At 38.8% G+C, this 20172-nt stretch overlaps 2 protein-coding genes across 14 annotated transcripts in view; one reads left to right on the top strand and one right to left on the bottom strand.

Annotated features, from left to right (window-relative positions):
• The window catches only part of EML5 (EMAP like 5), a 168314-nt gene extending 163253 nt beyond the window's left edge, over positions 1-5061 (top strand). For all 5 annotated transcript variants that reach the window (XM_059914794.1, XM_059914793.1, XM_059914792.1 and 2 more), the window contains 4 exons: positions 66-169; positions 921-1074; positions 1534-1634; positions 1923-5061. In XM_059914794.1, coding sequence (XP_059770777.1) covers positions 66-169; positions 921-1074; positions 1534-1634; positions 1923-1959 — 396 coding nt within the window. In that variant the 3' untranslated portion in view covers positions 1960-5061. The remainder of the gene's footprint in view (positions 1-65; positions 170-920; positions 1075-1533; positions 1635-1922) is intronic.
• An 834-nt stretch (positions 5062-5895) lies between these two features.
• ZC3H14 (zinc finger CCCH-type containing 14) overlaps positions 5896-20172 on the bottom strand; it is a 38530-nt gene continuing 24253 nt past the window's right edge. For 2 of the 9 annotated variants that reach the window (XM_059914780.1, XM_059914784.1), the window contains 8 exons: positions 18421-18495; positions 13579-13738; positions 12572-12804; positions 8931-9051; positions 7843-7979; positions 7447-7538; positions 6517-6623; positions 5896-6030 (listed from right to left, as the gene is read on the bottom strand). In XM_059914780.1, the coding sequence (XP_059770763.1) occupies positions 6024-6030; positions 6517-6623; positions 7447-7538; positions 7843-7979; positions 8931-9051; positions 12572-12804; positions 13579-13738; positions 18421-18495 (932 nt within the window). In that variant the 3' untranslated portion in view covers positions 5896-6023. The remainder of the gene's footprint in view (positions 6031-6516; positions 6624-7446; positions 7539-7842; positions 7980-8930; positions 9052-12571; positions 12805-13578; positions 13739-18420; positions 18496-20172) is intronic. The other 7 variants (XM_059914781.1, XM_059914782.1, XM_059914783.1 and 4 more) reach the window with 7 other exon arrangements.

Here is a 20172-nt window from a genome sequence, read left to right as displayed (position 1 = left end):
CTATAAACTACTTCTGGATTTTGCCTCTCACATGATGGAATTGTTCCATTTTAATATTATGAAAGGTCTCCACTGGTTGCTATAAACGGCATGTCTATGAAGTGCCTTCAGGAAAACATCTCATGGATCAGGCTGCCATTGACAGAATTACTTGGGCTACATGGACTAGGTAAATATTTCATGTGTCAGAAGGGAAGAGCTGACTGAAGGTCAGCTAGAACTGGAAAATCCTATTTCTGAACAGTTAGAGCCATTCCCACTAAGGAGCAGTAATTGAGTTTTAAGTTTTTGTTACCATCTTGAATTCTTCCTAAGAAGAGAATGATATACTTACTCATGCTGGGACCCCTTTTGATCAAATATATTTCTATGCTTTTATCAGTTCTTTTAATTAAAGGAAATCAAAGTTGTGACTTTAAAAATGCCCTGATACTTCCTTAACATAAGTAGGTTTAATAACAGACAATGAAAACATGTATTGGGTACTGTTAGGCAACTGTATTATTTCCCTATCTAAAGGAATGCTATTCTATTGATAGCAGCTGTTAGAAATGAAACCTTATAAAATGGGTTCAGATTTGCTGGCTGTAGAACAGATAACCGTGCATAACCATCAATGAAAATGAAAAATGCCATCAACACTTTTAAAATAGTTCTATCAGTTATCATAAAGTATTAACTGACTTTTTAAAGGATTAATCTATAAACCCTTAAAATTATAGAAGTTCATTGAGAAAAGGTGTACTGGGAGTGAGGGAGTGCCGCCCCGGCAGGCTCAGGCTTCCAGGTAACACCTTGTCATAACTTACTCCTGTGTTTAAATAACGTAACTAGGTACTCAGAGGTTAATCACCAAGAAACTTTTTCAGTATGGTAAACCTATCTGTGCTATGGTGGATTTTTTTATTCCTTCTCTCTAGCATTCTAGGAGATGAAGTTATGGGAATCTGGTCCAGACATGCTGAGAAAGCCGATGTCACCTGTGCCTGCGTCTCTCATTCAGGAATCAGCCTTGTAACAGGAGATGACTTTGGCATGGTTAAGTTATTTGACTTCCCGTGTCCTGAAAAATTTGTAAGTTGACATTGGGTTTAGTATTTTATGTAACTTTACTCCTGATTTAGACTTCTGATCATTAGTACTCTTTCCCACATAATAGCTAAAATGTTATATTGTCTCATGATTTGAAAATACTTTTAAATTTGTGATTCTAAAATTTTCTCCAAACTTCCTAAATCCATTACTCTGAAATAAAAGCTATTAGAAATTGTCTCCCCTTGCCCCCAAGCCACGCCATCTTCGCAGACTGTCCTGTGATTAGTCTTTTATCAAACCTTTAATCAATCTGTTACCAAATTTCAAATGCTTTTCAATGAAGATCCATTACTAATTCTGAAAAAGCATTTCATCATTAGCTGTGCTCCAAACTGCTTTCTCTCTCCACAGCCCTCGTGATGGAGATAATGGTTCCCAATTAGGAACCTTTGACTTCTGTTTTCATCACACACCCTGAGCTCTGTTCTTGTTTTTTAGGCGAAGCACAAAAGGTTCTTGGGTCATTCACCCCATGTGACAAATATTCGATTTACCAGTGGTGATCGACATGTTATTAGTGCTGGAGGTGATGACTGCAGGTTGGTAACTTTCTCAGCCCAAGAAGAGCAGGACTATCTTTCACTAGTTGAGAGGTTATTACTATTTCTTCGACAGGTTCAGTTTATGGACTCAGCTAGTCATCATCATAAGGTAGCATAACCAGATGGCTCCTTGGAGTCGCATACTGTGTAAATACAGAATAAAAGGAGTTGCAAGAGTAAAGTTTTTACACATGTATGATTTGAAAGCTTAATTAAAAACATTATAAACTGTTCTGAAAATCTAGAAATATAATGCGCTCACTGCAGTCCTTTCTCTGATTGCAGTTTATTTGTCTGGAAGTGTGTACACGTGCCTCACTGAAAGACATGGATGCTGAGACGACTCCATAAAGTAACAGCCTCGAGAGACCAGCGCTGCGCACGAGGGAAGCCAGAACCGAACCCTGCGTGGTCGTGTGGTGCTAACTTAAGACTGTGACCGGGATTTATCCACGTTTGTCAAAATAGCAGAAAGATTGATAAGTTCAAAATATTTGTTATATGCACTAGATAACTGTCCATAATCCATACACTGCCAGGTAATCACATTTCAAGGAGGGACTGAATAAGTATTTGCTGGTAAAAGCCACCCCCCATTTTAGGGAGGATGCAGATTTGGCAGACTTCCTGGGGAGGTTTGGGAGACAGTGCTCCTCAAAAAAACGAACCAAAACCTTAAAAACCCAACTTGGATAATTTTCTTCCTCTTTTTAGCAAACCTTTTTCTTCTTAGAATTTATATTTTATTTTCAAGGTTCAGTTGTTTAATAAAATATTTTATCCTTGTGTTCACATAAGGAAATACACCATCACCCTAAAGGATCACAGGTTTTAAAAGGCAAACATTATTTTCCCTAAGAAAACACACACAGGCTTTACTGGAGAATATGATGCTTCTTAAGCATTAATAAAGTCCTGTTTATAAAGGACATTTTTCTCCTGGAAATTTTAAATTCAGGAACAAATCCAAAGTTAGTAGTGTATGATCGCTACATTTTCATTTTTGAGCTGTCAATCTTATGTTCAGAATTCATCTCTATAATTGAAAGAGTAAAATATGATCATGGCCTCATTAATGAAAAAGTAGTATGATGAACAATCATTTCCAAGGGTGTACAGTTTAAGGTTTTATATAGCAATAGTATTTAACTGGCAGAGAATACTGAATATTTAAAGATGTACTCTAATAGAAACATTGTTTAACATGTAAACTAAAGCGTTAAGTTCACATTTACGAAGTTATACAATTTAGTAACTCTTGAAATAAAATTTTTATAGCCTTTTTTTTCTATTGGAAAAACTTGTTTAGTTAGATGTATGTCACCCCATCGGCTGACTTCCAAAAGGAATGAAGATAGGTCCACTTGTAAACTTGTCTATAAAAATTCCTTTTTGGTGGATTGGGGCTGAACTTAGATCTTTACTCCTATTCACTTTAAATGCTGCCAAAGATCAGTACTTGCCATTCAGGAACTTGCTGTTTAGCTTATCTGTAGTTTCCTGAAGACTGGAAGTTATGCAGACTGCTATTTAAAAATATATTTTTCTAAGTATGAAGAAGTTTAAGATGCTCTTTTGGTCCTATAATTTTTACTTTAATGTGTTAATTATCTTCGTAGCATAATAGACCCCTTCTTCAGGTTTCTGGAAATGTTTTCTATGTGCAACACCTTGTAAATATTAAAAACAGAAATGGCTGAGTTTTATCATGGAAAGCCTAAGCAGTGATTGATTGAACCCAGTCAGTTTTAAAGCTCTGAATAGCTGTGTCTGAAGGACTGATTGGGGTGTTTGTTAAGAAGCTTGAAACATTAAGATCATTTTTTCATTTTTCTTATCAAGGGATTCTACTAAACTAAGCCCAATTTGAGAAAACACTAATATTAAGTTTCTATTCATGTGTATTATAAAGGAGCAGCCAATAAATTAGAGCAAAAAAATCCCATGAACCACACTCTCCTCCTCTCCCCATACTTTTGAGGCTGTTGCAGTTTCAAATTTTCCTTCTGAGTCAAGTTCACCTGCTTTTGGCTAAAGAGAAATTCCAGTTCCTTTACAGTGTGGGGAGAAACTCTTAACTATAACCTTAAGCAAATAAACTATATAGGATAAAATTGCTTCCACTGCATTTTTGTTCTTCCCAGTGGCCAACCTGGTAAGCCAGCCTGAATCACTGTTGTCAGTTTCCCGATTAAAGGTCACATTGATTTTAAGTAGTCATCCCACAGCCACCTTGCTTATAGGAGCCATCAACTAAGGGAAGGTGAATAACCACAACAGGCCATGTAGATTATGCCCTATGTTTTTTTAACCCAGAGAATTATTTTTGTGTGCAGTATTTGACTGAACGCCCGAATTTGTACCCCGAGCCTTCTCCTAGCACCTTTCGTCCTGCTGCTTTCTGGCAGATGCATGCCAAAGCACCCTCTGCACCCTGGTTCCATCATGGAATGCTAGCCACGTCTGTTCCCTTATTTTTGGTGATCTTTTTCGATGATGGTTCGTTTTGGACCAAGTTAGTTACCCAACAGATATTTTAGAGTCAACCTTAGCTTGCCCATAAACCATAGCAACTCAAGGAAAAAACTCTTAAATGTGTCTCCAGGCTGTGTCTATTAAATAGCAAAAAACAATCTGATTTCAGCATGTTATTATTTCCCTGTAAAATGGCTGAACTGAAACCACTTGAAGCTCTTGTTTGTTTCCCAGTTACGTTTTTACAGTGAAATGATGAGAATGCAACTATACTCCACTTACAAGTAATGATACTAAAAAGTCTGTTTAAATTTCTGGAAATACAATTTAAAACAAATTTCTTCTGCACAGATGTAAAGCATCTCAAGTAAGTTAACACTGGAATGAAAAAATACCTTCAGTTCAATGAAGAAAACTGTTTAGAATGAAGTGGAATTGTCATTCATTTCACCCAAGCCTCACTAACTACATGATAGCTTTATGCATGCTCTTGTGGCACTGTCTTTTTCTAATGTTTCAAGTCTTGTAAGCACAGCAAAGTGCAACTTAAAAGATGGTTTAATAACTGGATAATTCTTTCTTCTCTCAATGGAAAAGAGATGGCCACAAGGCTGCTGGTTTTAGGCTCTGAAACGTGGACTTTTACACACGTAGTTTTATTATCCCTTGGGTATATATATGACTAAGCAAGTCAATGAACTTTTTTTTTGATAGTTTAATTTGGTCCTGAGAATATTTTGAGTCTTTACTATCCCTTTTGCATTAACTCTTTTCTAACCAACTTTTAGCTTTACTTTTTAAAAAAACTACATCGTCTTTAAAATCAGTGATCCGTTATTTAATTCTAAAGCATTGGACACTTCTTGCCTTAACAATTTTAAAACCACATACACAAAACCCTATTTTCATGCAGTATTCCAAAAGTTTAGTCCTATTTTGCAGTTTACCCATCTGATCTCTGTAATTATAGTCTGTCATTTTAAAAAATCTAACTTCTTTTACATTAAAAAAGTTATCTTCAATAATAACTATATTTTCTGTGGAGTTAGTTACTTCTGAGAATGATTTTTCAGAATGTGAAAATATATATGTATAGCTATAATCTTGTGAGTTTAAAGTTTGTTCTGATACCTTATGTATATACTTGTAAAAAAATTTTGTATAATTTTGTGATAATGTAGATCCCAAAATATTTATTTAAAAAACATATGTTAACAGTAAATGAAGGCATTTTAAGGAACTGTTCCTATTTTTTGCCCTTGCCATTCCAACTGTTTCACCCTACACGCCCCACCTCACTCATCCTTTCTTAGAAAGCAAGGGACTGAGATTTGGGAACGATTTACCAAAGCAGCACTCAACCCAAGAAGCTTGTATTATCATGTTTTTGAAACTAACTTCACTTTAAAAGTAGGACTGAATAACTGTTTTAAGCCACCTCAACACTTTGGGCCACTCCTGTTTTCAGAGTTGAAGAAAACAGCAATCCAACTTTTGGATTGAGGACACTCCCCTCATACATCATCTCTCCACACACACAGCAACGCTGTAGCCTGAAACTGGATTATCAGTACTAACAATGATATCACCAACATTGTAAATGCTGATACTTGAACACAGCAGTTTCACACACAAACATGCCTCAAATGTTTTAATAGAATTCGGCTTCTCCTGAAACTATCTTTCCATAGTCAAAACAAAACAACAAAAAAACACCCAATGTTAAAATCACTTAATAAACGTACAAACTTGAAAAATTAGACACTTCAGATAGGCAATAAACTTCATTATTATGAAAGCAATATATTCCAAGTTTCAAAGATTTGACAAATTCTGTAGAATGTCTGTCTTTCTTTCATCAGTAATGGAAACTTTCAAACTTCATAGTCTTCTGCCAGGTAGCACTGGGTGTCATTCACTGAATAAACAAAACCAAACATTTTTTCAATTAACTGCTTTAATTAACATCAGTTAAGAGAAGTTGAGTATTTTCAGACAATGAATATTTGGTTCTAATACTAACATATGCATTTAAATTTACAGGCCACAGTAAAAATATTTTGAAATTTACTTTCAGTGTTTTACAATTACTAATGTCTAAGAAAACTGATGTGAGATTTGTAAGCAGTATAACTTTTGAAGGCCTTAAGTTTATGTTCACATAGTATGTTCAGAAGTTAAAGAAAAATCTGATGTGGAGATGATCTAGGTAAACAAGCAATTGCTGAATGAAACAAAATTTGGTTTATGTAGTCGATTATTTTTCCAAAGGACCCTTAATTGAACAGCAGAGAAAAACCAAAGTGATTAAGTTTCCCCCGAATTTGTATGCTTATAAATTTAAGAAACTAGATACTAGAAAAGCATTTGAAATGACATTAGAAAAACTGATTTTAACCTTTACCTGGTTTGAGGTCGAATCCATTTCAAGGCATGTCGTGGTGGTACAGTAATGGTGGGATGATAAAATGTACAGTCAGGTCTTGTACACTGAGTGTTAAATCTACAGTGCTAAAGAGAGAGAACAGTTTCAACATCTGCAAAGCTAATACAAAAAAACCACAGCAATCTGAGATGACAGTAACCAGCCCACCATGAGGTTAATGGGGCAGCAGAGATGATCTGCAACTTCCGCTTTAATACACCACTGAAGCCCTGAAAAACGGACCCCCACCAAGACACAAAATCCTAATGAAAGAATAACAGCAAGTTAAGTTTCAAAAGGGACTTCAGTATGTAATACAAACTGCCTCTAATCAATGTACTAACCACCTTGCACATACTGCCCAACATCCCTTATTTTTTACCCTCATCTATGCCCAACTGCAGTTGGGGAAGTAAAGGCCTTTCGTATGGTTTCCAGGCTGCTATTTCAAAGAGAAGATGATTCATGCTGAGCAACTAAACAGCTGGAGACACATCAACCAATCTTTAGTACCGAGACAATTAAAACCATGGTACAAGTATGGATGGTACCATTAGGTACTACTGGATTTCATCATCTCAGTTCTGGCATGAGGGCTGCGGGGGGGGGGAACACACGCAGGGGCAAAGAAGAATGGAAAGTGACCGGCGAAAGTGAGCTTCATTCTCCTAAGCGATTAGGCTACTGACATTAAATCAGTTCAGACAGCTTGGCCTAATGGGCCAGACGTGGGCTCAGGGACAACTAAGGAATAACTTAAAGATCTTAAAAACCATAACATGAACTCTAACAAAAAAGTTAAACTTGGGGGGTGGGGGAAGGAAGACAGTATAGTTTGCTAGTGACCTTACAACCTCAGAAGTGAGAAGTTACCACTAAATTCATTTTTGGGAAAATGAAAGTTCTTACTTTTGGATGATAGAAGGGACATTCCATTTTCTTACAAGCAGGGAAGTAACGGCAGAGCTGACTACTAGAAGGTGGTGCTGGTGTTGTAACTGCTGACAAAAATAAGGACAAAGGTGAAATTTATTTGGCAAAATAATTTTTAATGCAGTCTGCTGATATTTTTATGGGACCCACTTTTAAAACACAAGGAGATTTACATATTCATTAGTCAAAATAAAATACTTTAGAATACTATAGGATGGGTACACTTGTTCTTTAAAGATTAGTTAGAATAACTGATGATGGCACAATGATTTCTGAAACTATTCCTTGTTTTTCTTTTTAATTCAGTTTATAATCACAGAATGTCATTTTTTCATTTTTCACCCAAATGTAGTAGGGCACAAAGTCACCAACCTGGTTTTGGAGGCAGTACTGGAATTCTTCTACTCATATGAGTGAAGGGACACTCTGGTTTAGTACATTTTGCATCGTATTTACAATTTGGATGAACAAACAAACATTTTTCAGCGAATTTACAATTGGGGAAGGCTCTATAAGACAAAAGGACATATTACTCACATTTAGTCTCCTCAATGCATTACTAGTTTTTTGTAGAGAGGGTCCATTATACTCCTAATTTCATCACTACTTGTTTTGAGATACACAGAAGTAACAGAAAAAAAAGGAAACTCCATTTCTAAGTGATGCCAGATATCAAAACAGGACACAACTGTCTATTCCAAAGCCTGGGGTAAGAGCAGACTTTCAACTCAAGCCAAGCCACCATGAAAGGTAGAAGGGTTTTCTGTGATAATAAGAAACACCACTTACTCCCTAATTAAGGTCTACGTCTGTAACACTGTATGGCGTAAACTCTACGTGAGCACAACATGTATGCGAGGCACCGTACTATGAGGAAAAAAAAAAATGAGACTGATCCTATGGTCTCCCTCTACATGCACATCCATAAAATTCTCACATCAAAATTTCCTTAAAGTTAAAACATGAAGAGATTCCACCTACAGGACCAAAAAAAAAAAAAATTCGTCTCTCAAAGCTCACTCCACAGAACCAGCCAGCTAGCAAGGAAAAATTATACTGAAGTCCAGAATATTTTCTCATTACCTATAATTTTTTCCCCAAAGTCTTAAAGTCTGTGTGTGAACACAATGCATACAAACTGGGGCGGTTACCATATACCCATCTCCTTAAATGTACAGAATCCTCAAAGAAACCCAGAAATTTCAGTATCTCAAGGCATGAGGCACAAAGAAGCCTCCTCCTACCTCCCCCCCGCCCCCAAACACACACAGACACAAGTGAATGCTGTCCTGGGAGCACCAGAGTTAAGTATCACTGCTGCATTTAGTTGTAAAACTGAAACGTGTCCACAGAAAAGAACAAACTTAAGCTGTATCTAGAATTAACCTGAAAACCAGAATCAGAGCGCTGCTACTCATCTAGAATCGACCTGAAAACCAGAATCAGAAGCTGCTACTCACCTGCAAGGTGACACAGGATGATGGTAAGCACACTCATCCCCATGTTTACAGGCAGGCCAGTACTTGCAGCGCTCCAGAAGTTTTTCTGGTTTCTGTGCCACACTCAGTTCACTCATCTCAGCTACAAAGGGAAACAAATTAAAAGTATCTCATTAATTATGATCAATTCAGGACATGGCACCTTTAATAAATTTCCCTCAAAACCCAGTCTTACAATCCTATGTTCTTCTACGTCTATACGTTACACAGAATCAATGAGTCCGATCACTCTGCTGAACACGGACGGACACTAGACTCCTGTAAGAGATGACCAGGAAGCAGGCTACGGCGTTCACTGTGGGGAGTAAAGCGGACAGTGACGCTGCAACCAGAGCCAAGTCCTCACCGAAAACTTCCAACTCTCAAAATTAGTTCAGCTGAATTAAGTAGAAAACAGAGGAAAGAATGTCAAGCAGGGAGCCAAAAAAATGAAATGAGAACTGAACACACCAGGTGATAAAAAATGTGAACTAATTCTCATATTCAGGTTAAGATGATGAGTGTCTCAATCCAAGCATTCCCACTCGCTGAGGTATGTGCAGTTTTCTAAGTCCAGGTGATAACCTCACATCAATGTACAAAGAGAAGAAAAGATTTGTGCTTAAAATGAGTCACAAATGTCATAACCTACAGGGACCTGGCAGATCCCCTAACAGAGTGAGGCTGGCTGGGTGTAAGGTGATCAAATGGCAGAAAGCCTCTTGGAGGAAACAAAGGTTCGGAAGAGCAGCCCAAAGAGTAAGCGTGTGGCCACCCACGGCGCTCCCTGCCACTCCACTCAGGAGGCCACATCCCAATTACCACGTCAACTACTGTGACGTGGGAAATGGAACTAGTGTTGCCAGACTGCTTCCCAATTCAGGAAGCCAAAGACCTTTTTATATGATATCTAAATTTTATTTTATAACACAGGCTGTGCTGTGTGGCATTCAGGATCTTAGTTCCCCAACCAGGGATCGAACCCATGCCCCCTGCAGTGGAAGTGCAGACTCCTAACCACCAGACTGCCAGGAAATTCCCCTATGAGATCTAAATTTTAAATGCTAGCAACTAATTGAAACTTAAAACACAGAATAAACCAAATAAAATTACACCTGAAGGCCATAATGAGCTGCCAGGTTCTGGCCCAAGACACCCTAGCCAAAAAAAAAAAAAAGCATCAAGGGTGTTACATATTATGGTTCACATTCATGTTTATCAGAGCAAACAGCACTTCAACCACATCACCTAGTCCTCTTGCAGTTGCAATCTGGCTCTGTCACTTACTGGCTGAGCTAGACACTTTGGGCATGTGTTATCCAACATCTCTGAACTTCTGTTTCCTCATCTATACCAAGAGAAAATAATGTCTTGCTTAAGAGTTTCATGATTTAATGGAAAGAAGAGTGTAAAACAGGCAACCAATCAAAACCAAACAATGCAACAGCCAGTATCAGGAGTACTTATTGTTCTAGTGACCCAACCTCAGTCATCAGGAAGGAGAACAAGGCACACAAATCCAGTCCTGAAGCCCAGCGAGGCGCATAATGAGACCGCTATCAGGACTGTGCCTGACCCATTTTCCGTGCTACTTTAAAAAGAGTAAAATTTATTATTTAGCTCCAGGATATAAAAGTATCCAATATGATAGTCTGGAAGAAGGAGTTTTCTCCACTTTTAAATTTTTTTCTGTGTAACTCCTGCAGAGAAAATGTTTTACCCTCCCCTCCTAAAGAACATACTTTAAACCCAGGTATATACACGAGAACGCAGACCATGTGAAAGAAGTTAAGAGAATACCCAAGAGCAGGTTGGCTGGAAAATGGAGTAAAGTAGCTAGATCTCATGAGCAATATTAAAGAAGTTAAACACTTTACAAGGAAACTTTATCATTCTGATGAAAAAATTACATCATATATACACAAAGGCCACAATGCTGGTTTTCCCTAACATTTACTTCATAAGCTATTAAAACTCTTCCTATTTAAGTTTTAAGAGGCAAATTCACTTTTTATTGCAAGCTATAAAATCTGTGCTGCCATACAAGGCCAGTGGGAGTGGCTTAAAACATATGCTGCTGTTGGTGGCATCCTTGAAACACTCAACAGGAAGCCACCAAAAGCAGTTACCAAGTTTCAAACTCCCTACTTGGAGGGGGAGAGCAAGAGAGACCAGAGCCTCTTTGTGGAGTCTTTCCAGCCTCACTTATGTCCTAACTACCATTACAAAGCTTCTTCGTCTTTGAGCAGCCGTGAAAAATTGAGAGTCCCAGATCAAAGCAATGGTAAAGGAGGCTCGCCACTCACCACAGTTGTCTCCATAATGGCCACAGCACTTGTGTAACCCAGGCAAGAATTTCTACTAACATGTTATTTAGAGTGTCACTGCTATGACACGTATACCAATAAAGCCTAACATGGACATCTACATTTAAACAAAATTAGACCCTAACACACCAAAAATTAAACTACCAAACTGAAAACCAAAGTACTAAAAACACCAGAATCTTCTCTTATTTTAGACAAAAATATACAAGATCAAGAAATCTGGACTGCCTGATTACTGTAGTTCTTACCACCTTTGTTAACATTTACAATTTTTCTTCCTTTCAAAGAAAGGTCAAATTTTTCAACTCCCTCCACCAATCAAAACCATGACACTACATTACTGACTCACAGCAGAAAAAGCCCTCAGTTCAAGATTACAGCACTAAAAAAAAAAAAAAAAAAAAGATTACAGCACTATCTCCTTCGCTCAGTCATGATCTCCCCCTAAAGGCTATTTTTAGTGACTGAAAAAGGTATTTGGTACATTTTCATATCCTACCAAGAAGAGGATTACTTTGGAAAAATTTCAAAACCCATTATTGTTTTTTCTTTGATACTCTTCATATTTAAGATTCAGTAACTGTCTCCCCTGCCAATAAAGGTGTCCCTAAAATTTTTACAAGCTATGAGGAGCATGATTATCATTCTCTAACATGAATGAAAATGCTCAGTGGCACTGCACCTGCCACTGGTATCCAGTGAGAGAAGCACTGATAAGAAATGCCTAAAAGCATGCTGCTATCTGAACTGAGTTCACCTGATTTCCAGTAACTACCACGCCTCTATATTAATTAATTTAAACATAAGGTCTTTTCTAAACTTCCAAGAAGTATTTTGACAGATTAGGTGAGGAACTCCTTTCAAAGGAATTTCACTGAGGTAGAAATAGCATCGAAACCCAAATTGACTTTTCTGTCAAGTTAATTACGAGAGAGACTACTGCTGGTTCAAGTGGAAAGTAACAAGTATAGCTTCTAAATGGGAAAAAAAAGGTAAAGCAAGGCACCAAGAACGATGGTTCATCCTTTAACAAGTATAATGAAGAGGTATTTTTTGGCTTCCATGGCTGAACTCCATTTTAGCACTGGAATAACACCCCACTTATGGAACACATAAGGGACAAACAGTCTCAAATTTAACTGGTCGTTTTGTCTGAGAGAAGGAAAAAGGCCACTGCTGAATTCTAAATAAAAGCAAGGTCTACAACCAATATTCATTCAAGGTTGAGAAACATGTCAAAGACATCCTTCACAATGACAGCACCCTGAGAAGGGAAAGTCTGAGCTCCCAACACACCGTTTGAAAAGCTACCATCTGGGTCCTCAAGCTGCCTGCTCAGCAACTGCAACTGCTGTGGGTGGAGGAGACCCGCGAGTCCCTCGTGTGAGGCTGCAGTGTGGTGTGCGGGTCTCATTCCTTCAAAGCACATGTCCTCCTCTTGATCTGACATGTATCCTGGGGGGCTGGGGACACCATCCAGCGTCACTATAAACTTGGGACTTGCAGGTTTATCTGGTTGTACAAGATCTCTGCCAGACAGATAGAAAATACCATAGAATTAGGGAAACACGCACAAAAAGCCAAGCCTCCTAAAGTGCTCTTCAACAGAACTATCAGACCCTTCCTTGGTTTGCGGTTTCTTCATTAACAAAAAAGACTTGGTAGGACTTACAGGTACAGCATCAGTGGATTCCTGCTAACACACAATGACTATAGCCAATCACTGCAGCATCAACACCAGCGACCCTTCAGGCTGCTCTCAGGACAATCTCCCCTCAACCCTGACCCCTGGCATCCATTTGACCCACATAGGGTCAAATGGAAATAAACGGAGAAATCAGCATCTATGCTCAGAACACAGAGCCAGCAGTTCTATATTTACACTGATTTTATTAACTCTCTGTTTGTTTCTTTACAGAACATTCAGTCCATTATCTAAGGCAATAATTAACCCAACCCAATCTGCTAACTCTCTGGTTAGACTTCCTGATTTTGATCACCTGGCTTTTTAAATTTCATTTCCTGGATGTGCATAAAGAAAAGAATCTCTTAAGATTCTTAAGAATCTCTTAAGAGCTAAATCATATACTGACTTATTTGCAGGATAATGGATTTCTGAATAAGAAAGATGAACTGGAGTTTTTGAAAACTGGATGTGCCTTATGATACGTGGCCTAACTAGAGAATCAATAAAGCACTCTACACTGGGGGCTAGGATGGGGAGGAGGGAAGCTGGGAACTAATGGTTAACCTCCACTTCTAATCAACACAAATTAGCTACACAAGAAAAAGAAACCATCTACCGTGTCTGCATAAGGTGTCCTGAAAGTACCCGAAGGGTATCTGCAGTCTTCATCCCCGACTCTTGGTTTGGTGCCACTACTATTTCCTCAGACAGCTTTGGCTTCTTCAGAATAAATGATCTTGTGTCTGCATGGACCATGGATTCCATGTCATAGTAATCTGAGCCAAAAAAATTGGCCACAAATGTTTACTTCTGAATATACCTTGCATTCCCAACATCACACACGTGAGAAGAATGTCAATCTTTTATATATTTGTAATTATTTTCAAAGGAAAATTACAATGGTTCTACTCAGGAATAAGGCTGCAATTCTATGCCAAACGTCTTTTCAAAGAAGTCAAGTTTTCCTTTCCTCATACAGCATATTACCAAGGCATTCTAATGAACACTTCCTGCCTACAGTATAGAAAGGTTCTTCCATGAGGCATCTAATGGGATATTATTAACAATAAAACTTACTTTAAGTACAACAATATTTTCTAAAAACATAAAGAATAAAGAGTCTTAATGCGCCCTAGAATGATACCAAGGCTGTTTTAAAAAAACAATCTTTCTAAAATCTGTTTTGTTCATTTTGCACACTTACAAAGCAGAACATACCCTGATGAAAAGAATACAACTGGCATAATTTCTGCCTGGTTGTAGATAGACTACTTTGAAAGGGAATTCTAAGATAAACGGACATTGATAAAAATAGAGCAAGGAAAACTGACCTTTAATGTAAGTACTCACAGATCACATCATCTACGATATGATTTTTAAGCTAAACTACTTTATAAAATATACCAAGACCTGGAGCCCAGGATGGAGTTGGTTCACCTATCAATAGGCAATCAACTGAATGAAGTTAGTAAGTCGCAATTCTCTTAAAATTACCAGGCAAATAACAGAAACCAAAATTCACAGGATATTTATTCATGTTCATTCACTGAACAAACTGAACATGTGAGAGTACTGTGCTAGGTACACAAAGAAAAAATAGAAAAATAGATGTATACATAGTTTCAGAACAGCATGCCCCAAAAGGTGATCCAAAAGAGGTATGAACAAAGTGTTGGGAGAATACAAAGTAACCTACTCTGGCTGGGAAATCAAGGAAAAGCTTACAGAGAAAAAAAAAAAAAAGCTTACAGAGGATGAACATTTGAAGCAGGTATCAAAGGAATGAGCAGGAATAAACTAAGAGGGAGAGAGAACTGGAGAAGAGAGCATTTCAGGTAGAGTCACTGGAGAAAGGCAGGGGCTCTCCTAGGGCACAAGGAACTGAAGACACGGTGAGAAACGCGGTGTGACTGGAGGGGTGTGTGGAGGGCTGAGTAGGTAAGTGGCAAGAAGGGTGAGGCGTAAAGGATCTTGTATGTGCCAATGAGTTTGGATTCTGGTCCAGAAGAAGTAAGTAATCCAGAGAGTTTTCTAAGTAGGGAAGTGACATGAGCAAGTTGGTTTTTGGAAAAACACACAGTGGTAGGAATGGACTGGAGTCCCAGATCTCAGCTATGAGGCTGCTTCCCAAGAGAGATGGAGAGACTCCGAAATGCCAGATTCTCACCCCTTGTCCTCTCCTCACACACGTCGGAGAAAGAGGAGACACATTCCACACTCGAACCAGCACTAGACGTCACAGCAGATGCATTTTCAACTACTGTCCCAGGAAGGAGGCACACCTGCCTTCCCCTGCAAGGGCAGTAGACACAGTAAAGCAAGTGTAGGAGAGGCTTGTCCTTGAGTCAGGACAGGAGAAAGAGCAGATTTAAAAGAGGGCAAAGATAAATTTCAATTTTAGATTTCTTTAGTTTGAGGTTTTTTTGGGACACTCAGGTGTTTAGAAAGAAGTTGAAAATTCAGATTTGACTATCAGGAGGGGGAGAGAAATAAGAGAAGCAGAGTCGAAGCTGAAGGTGAAATGAGAACATTTAATAAATTGTACATAGTCAGTGCTGCTGTCTTCTCACTGAATCCTCACAGGGAGCCTAGGAAGCAGATTTTCCTCCCATGTTACAGATGACCGATTTGCAATTCAAGTTCCTAAATGATTCACTGAGCCCCCAGAGCTACAGCAACAGGAGGGCCCGCAGTTTAGTCCAGGGCTGTCGCTCCTTCTCACCGCCCTGCTCTTTCTGAGGCACAGCAGTTCTACTCGTCTGCATCTTGGGAGAATACAGTAGAGATGAAAATAATGCTGAGGGCAGGACAAAGGATAAAGTTAACATTTTAAGGGGCAGTAGCGGAGAAGGGGAGTTGAAGGAGAATGAAAAGGAATTAGTAGAAAAACAGAGAGAGAGTGAAGTCCTGGAAGCCAAAGGATCAAGGATGGAAGAAAACATTGGAACGCAAGTGCCACACACCACAGAGTTTAGAGAATTGTGCACAGAAAAGAGAGCTATACACTCCACACGAGCCACTGGTCACCTCTGCAAGACTCACGAGAGCAGCCTGGGTCAAGTAGGGCAGACAGATGGGAGAGTTAGTGACATCTTCTGGGTAAAGACCACAGGCTGAACCCACGCATTGTTTCCTCCTGAAACTCTAATAAAATGTCAATTAAAGGGTTAATTTTTTTAAAAACTCACAAAGAAAATAATTGTAAAAGAAGAGATAACCACATTTTGAAAGTAGAAAACTAACTTAGTAGATCTCGAAAAGCAGAATCTTAAGCCAATAATGAAGCAATCTAATGTGGATCCCAAGATTCTTCAAAGGCTAAGAAAGTGGCAGCACAGGGGACCCTAGGAAAGGGTTGGGAGAAAACAGGGCACAACAGAAGTGGGTTCAAGTGTCCATTTCTCTTTTATTTATCTGCTTTCTTCTTTTCTGATCCTTACCACACCTATTGCCCTAACCTTTATATTAAAGATACTTGGAATAATTGGAGACGTGCTTTCCCATCGATCATTGCTAGATAAGCTTATGGATGAAGCATCATGGTCTCTGACAGAAAGGTGCCACAATAAAATTAACTAAACGTATAGACTATTAGTTTTAAAAAGCAGTTAGATTTCCTGGTAACCTTTGACCACTTCTCTCTTGGAGAAAAGTGGAGCTTTAGACTCCTGAAACGGTAAAAACAGAGAGGGTTTCTGGACCAATGAATGCCAGCCATGTTGAAAGAAGTACGATTCTGAAAACGTGTGTGTTAAGTAAACATGACATAGTAGTTAATGTTGAGGTGCGTCCCTCAGCCCCGTCCCCACTTAGCTCCCAGAACCCTGGCAGCCATTCCATTTCTTGAAAGATCTTTCTTTGGAGAAGCTTACCAACCTGATAGAAAAGACCCAAAGACACAGACATCACAGTGCCCCCGAAGTAAACAGGCAAGACAAATCACTCTCCACTGCAGGGTCTACATTCAAGTCAAAACCCCCTACCTCATCCCCCAATTAATGAACCCAAAACACCAACCAGCTTTTTAAGTGCCCCACTCTTAAATGTAAGTCAACCAAGGATCCTCAGACATCTGAGAACCTGTCATGAAAGACAGTGATCAAAACCAACAACCTGGAGAAAACAAGACCAAGGAGGGAGGGGAGGAAAATGTCCAGAACTGCCTTTAATATCTTCAGAGAAATAAGAGAAAGTATTGCATACATGAAATAAAATCAGTATGTTAAAAAATAAATTGAAGGAATATGCAGAAACAAAAGGGCTCTCAGAAATAAAAAACGTGATAGGAGGTAAGCAAAGGATATACTCATTCATAAGCCTTGTAGAACTGCATGATACTTCAAACTGTATATGCATCATGGATAAAAATAAAGGAAACAAAAAAATGTTTAAGAGCTGATGATGCAAATACAACATACACAGACCTTAGCTGCCAAACATTTTGAAAATACTCTTATGTAGAAAGCAGGATGGAATGTGGGGAGATGAGGGGGCAACATCAAGGATGGAGAATATCTCAACACTTTTATAGACAGAAGGGAGAAGCCAGAAGAGAGGTAGAGCCTAAAGCTACAGAAGTGTGGCGACACCAGAATGTTCGTCAGCTGAGTAGGATCTGGCATCTGGGTGAAAGGTAACCCTTAGAGACAATAAGCACACCTTTCTAAGACAGAGGCCAGGAAGGGTCAGGGAATACAGTTGCTGACTGTGGAATCCTGAACACAGGTGAAGAAAATTAAGTTAGAAGCCGACAGGGAGGGGTCAAGGGACCACAGCTTCCAACACTGGGCAGGTTTAGAGGAAACGGATGCAGGAGAAAACAGGATCTGAATTAACGACTCCAGGTATTGAATGGCTCCTTTCATTTATTCAGCAGACAGTTATTAGGCACTTACACACATCTGGCAGGGGCCAGGCACTGAGGACACAAAGATAAATAAGGCACTCACCCCAGTCCTGAGGTAGCACATGGTATTTCTGTCTGTGTGCTGGGGGTCAGGGAGACAGGTAAACAAGTTACAGTGGCTCTAAGAATGATAAGCTCTAGGTATAGCCCTGGCCATGAGATTCTAAAGTGAAGCACAAGTAAGGAGATAAGGTTGAACATGCCAGAGGGCACTAAAGCAGCTCAGGGCAATGGCAAAATTTGGACGGAGAGTAGGGTGAGGGACTCAAGTGGTCCCTAAAGCAGGGGCATGAGCAGCCAACAGTTTCCAGGGACCTGGGTGAAATGGCATCAAAGGAAGAAAGTTTCTGCCTGAGGTGAAAAATACAAACACCACAAAGCATGAAGAAAATGCAGATCTTATCTCCTGGCCCTAAAATATTTTCACAGATCTTAATATAGCACCTTAGGCCAGGATCTAAGACATACAAGATACATTAAATGAGGTGTAAGGAATGGAAATAGCAACTGAAAAATGCTAGATTACAATGAAAATTTAAGATTATTACCAACCTTGACTGATCTGCAGAGTTTCTGCCATTACTGGGTCAATTTGCAGTCGGGATAACAATTGCCTCTGCTGAGTTCCTAGAATATAAATTTTAAAACTTCACTAAACTTAAAAAACAAACAATACCAGCACGTGTGCTTCCCAGAAATTAAGACCAAAATAATCTTTCTGGGTTCTTAATTGAAAGTCTTTAAAATAGTTTAAAGCTTCAACAATACAATTTAATAATATTTATAGACCAAAGGTCTGTAAGACAAAAACCTGTACTCAGGTTAAGTCAAAAATGGCAATGGTTCTCCCTGTCCGGAAGCTGGTTTCCTTGGATTGGAGATAAAGCCTGGTGATAAAGATAAAGGGGGTGCAAAAGCCAGGGGGAGGTGTGCACGGACCCTCAGCTTGCACCCTGGGAGACAGGCAACAGCCAACTGCAAGATCAACATGAGAAGTGTTTCCCTCCATCACCTGGGCTCTCACCATTATAAGTCAATCCCCCACCCACAGAAGGGCAAAACAACACCCCAGAGTTATCTGATCAGAGTTCCCAAAGGACAAACTACAGGCCTGGACGGATACAAAAAGAATAATGAACAAGTAAGTAGACACTCAGAGCTCTACAGTCCGGGTCCTACACCAGCAAAGCATGTAAACAATCACTTGAATCTCCTGTAAGAAAAGATGCTCAGCTAGAGTATGTATTATTTCTTAAACATAGTTAACACTGCAAAATGAAATAAAACAGAGACACAGAATTGATTTTTCTATCTTCAGTTTGAGTGATGGGAGAATATCATACTTCTCCAAACCTCCCCAGTCCAGTGCTCAGCAGATACTAGGTACTCACTTGCTGATTTAAAACAGAAATGTTACAGTACGGTGTACGAGGGAATGTAATTGACAGGGTTCCAAATACTGAAATCTCAGTAAGATGCACGTAGGCTAATTCTTAGTGAATCTATTACTGTCAGTTTCACAAGGACAGTCTGCTCGCTCAGGGCCAACATGTAAGTTGGCAACTGTTTGCCAACTATCATGTTTCATTAAAATTCAACTTCAGTAAAAATTTCAAAACCTACCAAAGTTTCATCAGCTATTTTCTTTTAAAACATGTTATATTACATTACTTTTTAGTGGTTGCAAAAAAAAAAAAAAAGTTAATTCCTTTCAAAATTATCATGGTTAAAAACACAGTAAATCTTGAGGAGCTGACCTGAAACACAGATATTATTTGGTCAAATTGTATTCCTGTAGGACAGCTTGGGAAACTGATGTGTAATTAGGTTACAGGAATTCAAATACTAACAACAGGTCTTTTTAACATAAACAGTGAACAATGGAAGAATTATACATTTTCAAGTAATTTCATAAGACAGATACATGAAACAGGACCATTCTCTGACATTTCAAGTTTAGCTTCATCTCTCTATACTCATCTACCTTTTCAAACCATCATTTTAGAGAGACCCACTAAAAAGGATGGAATTCTAAAGTCTAGGCTTCTAAGTTAAATCATGCAGAAGAGTCTGATTTTGTCATTAAAGGTCCATGAAAAATTCAAGTTCTCTGTGCCTTGCTGCCTCCATATGAAAACTACTACATGATGATATCACATACTAGGAATTTACCTTTCTCAATGTTTCTAAGGAAGCCAATTACTTTTACATCAGTAGTTCTTGACTGTGACTCAAAATCTACTACCTCTTGAAGATCTTCAAACTGTCTGTTGCATTCAGATGTTAACGTTGAATATTCATTCA

Source organism: Balaenoptera ricei, chromosome 2, assembly GCF_028023285.1.
Source record: "Balaenoptera ricei isolate mBalRic1 chromosome 2, mBalRic1.hap2, whole genome shotgun sequence".
In the NCBI taxonomy this organism is placed as follows: domain Eukaryota; kingdom Metazoa; phylum Chordata; class Mammalia; order Artiodactyla; family Balaenopteridae; genus Balaenoptera; species Balaenoptera ricei.
Note: the sequence above shows the minus strand (reverse complement) of the source record. Positions and strands in the feature narration are given on the sequence as shown.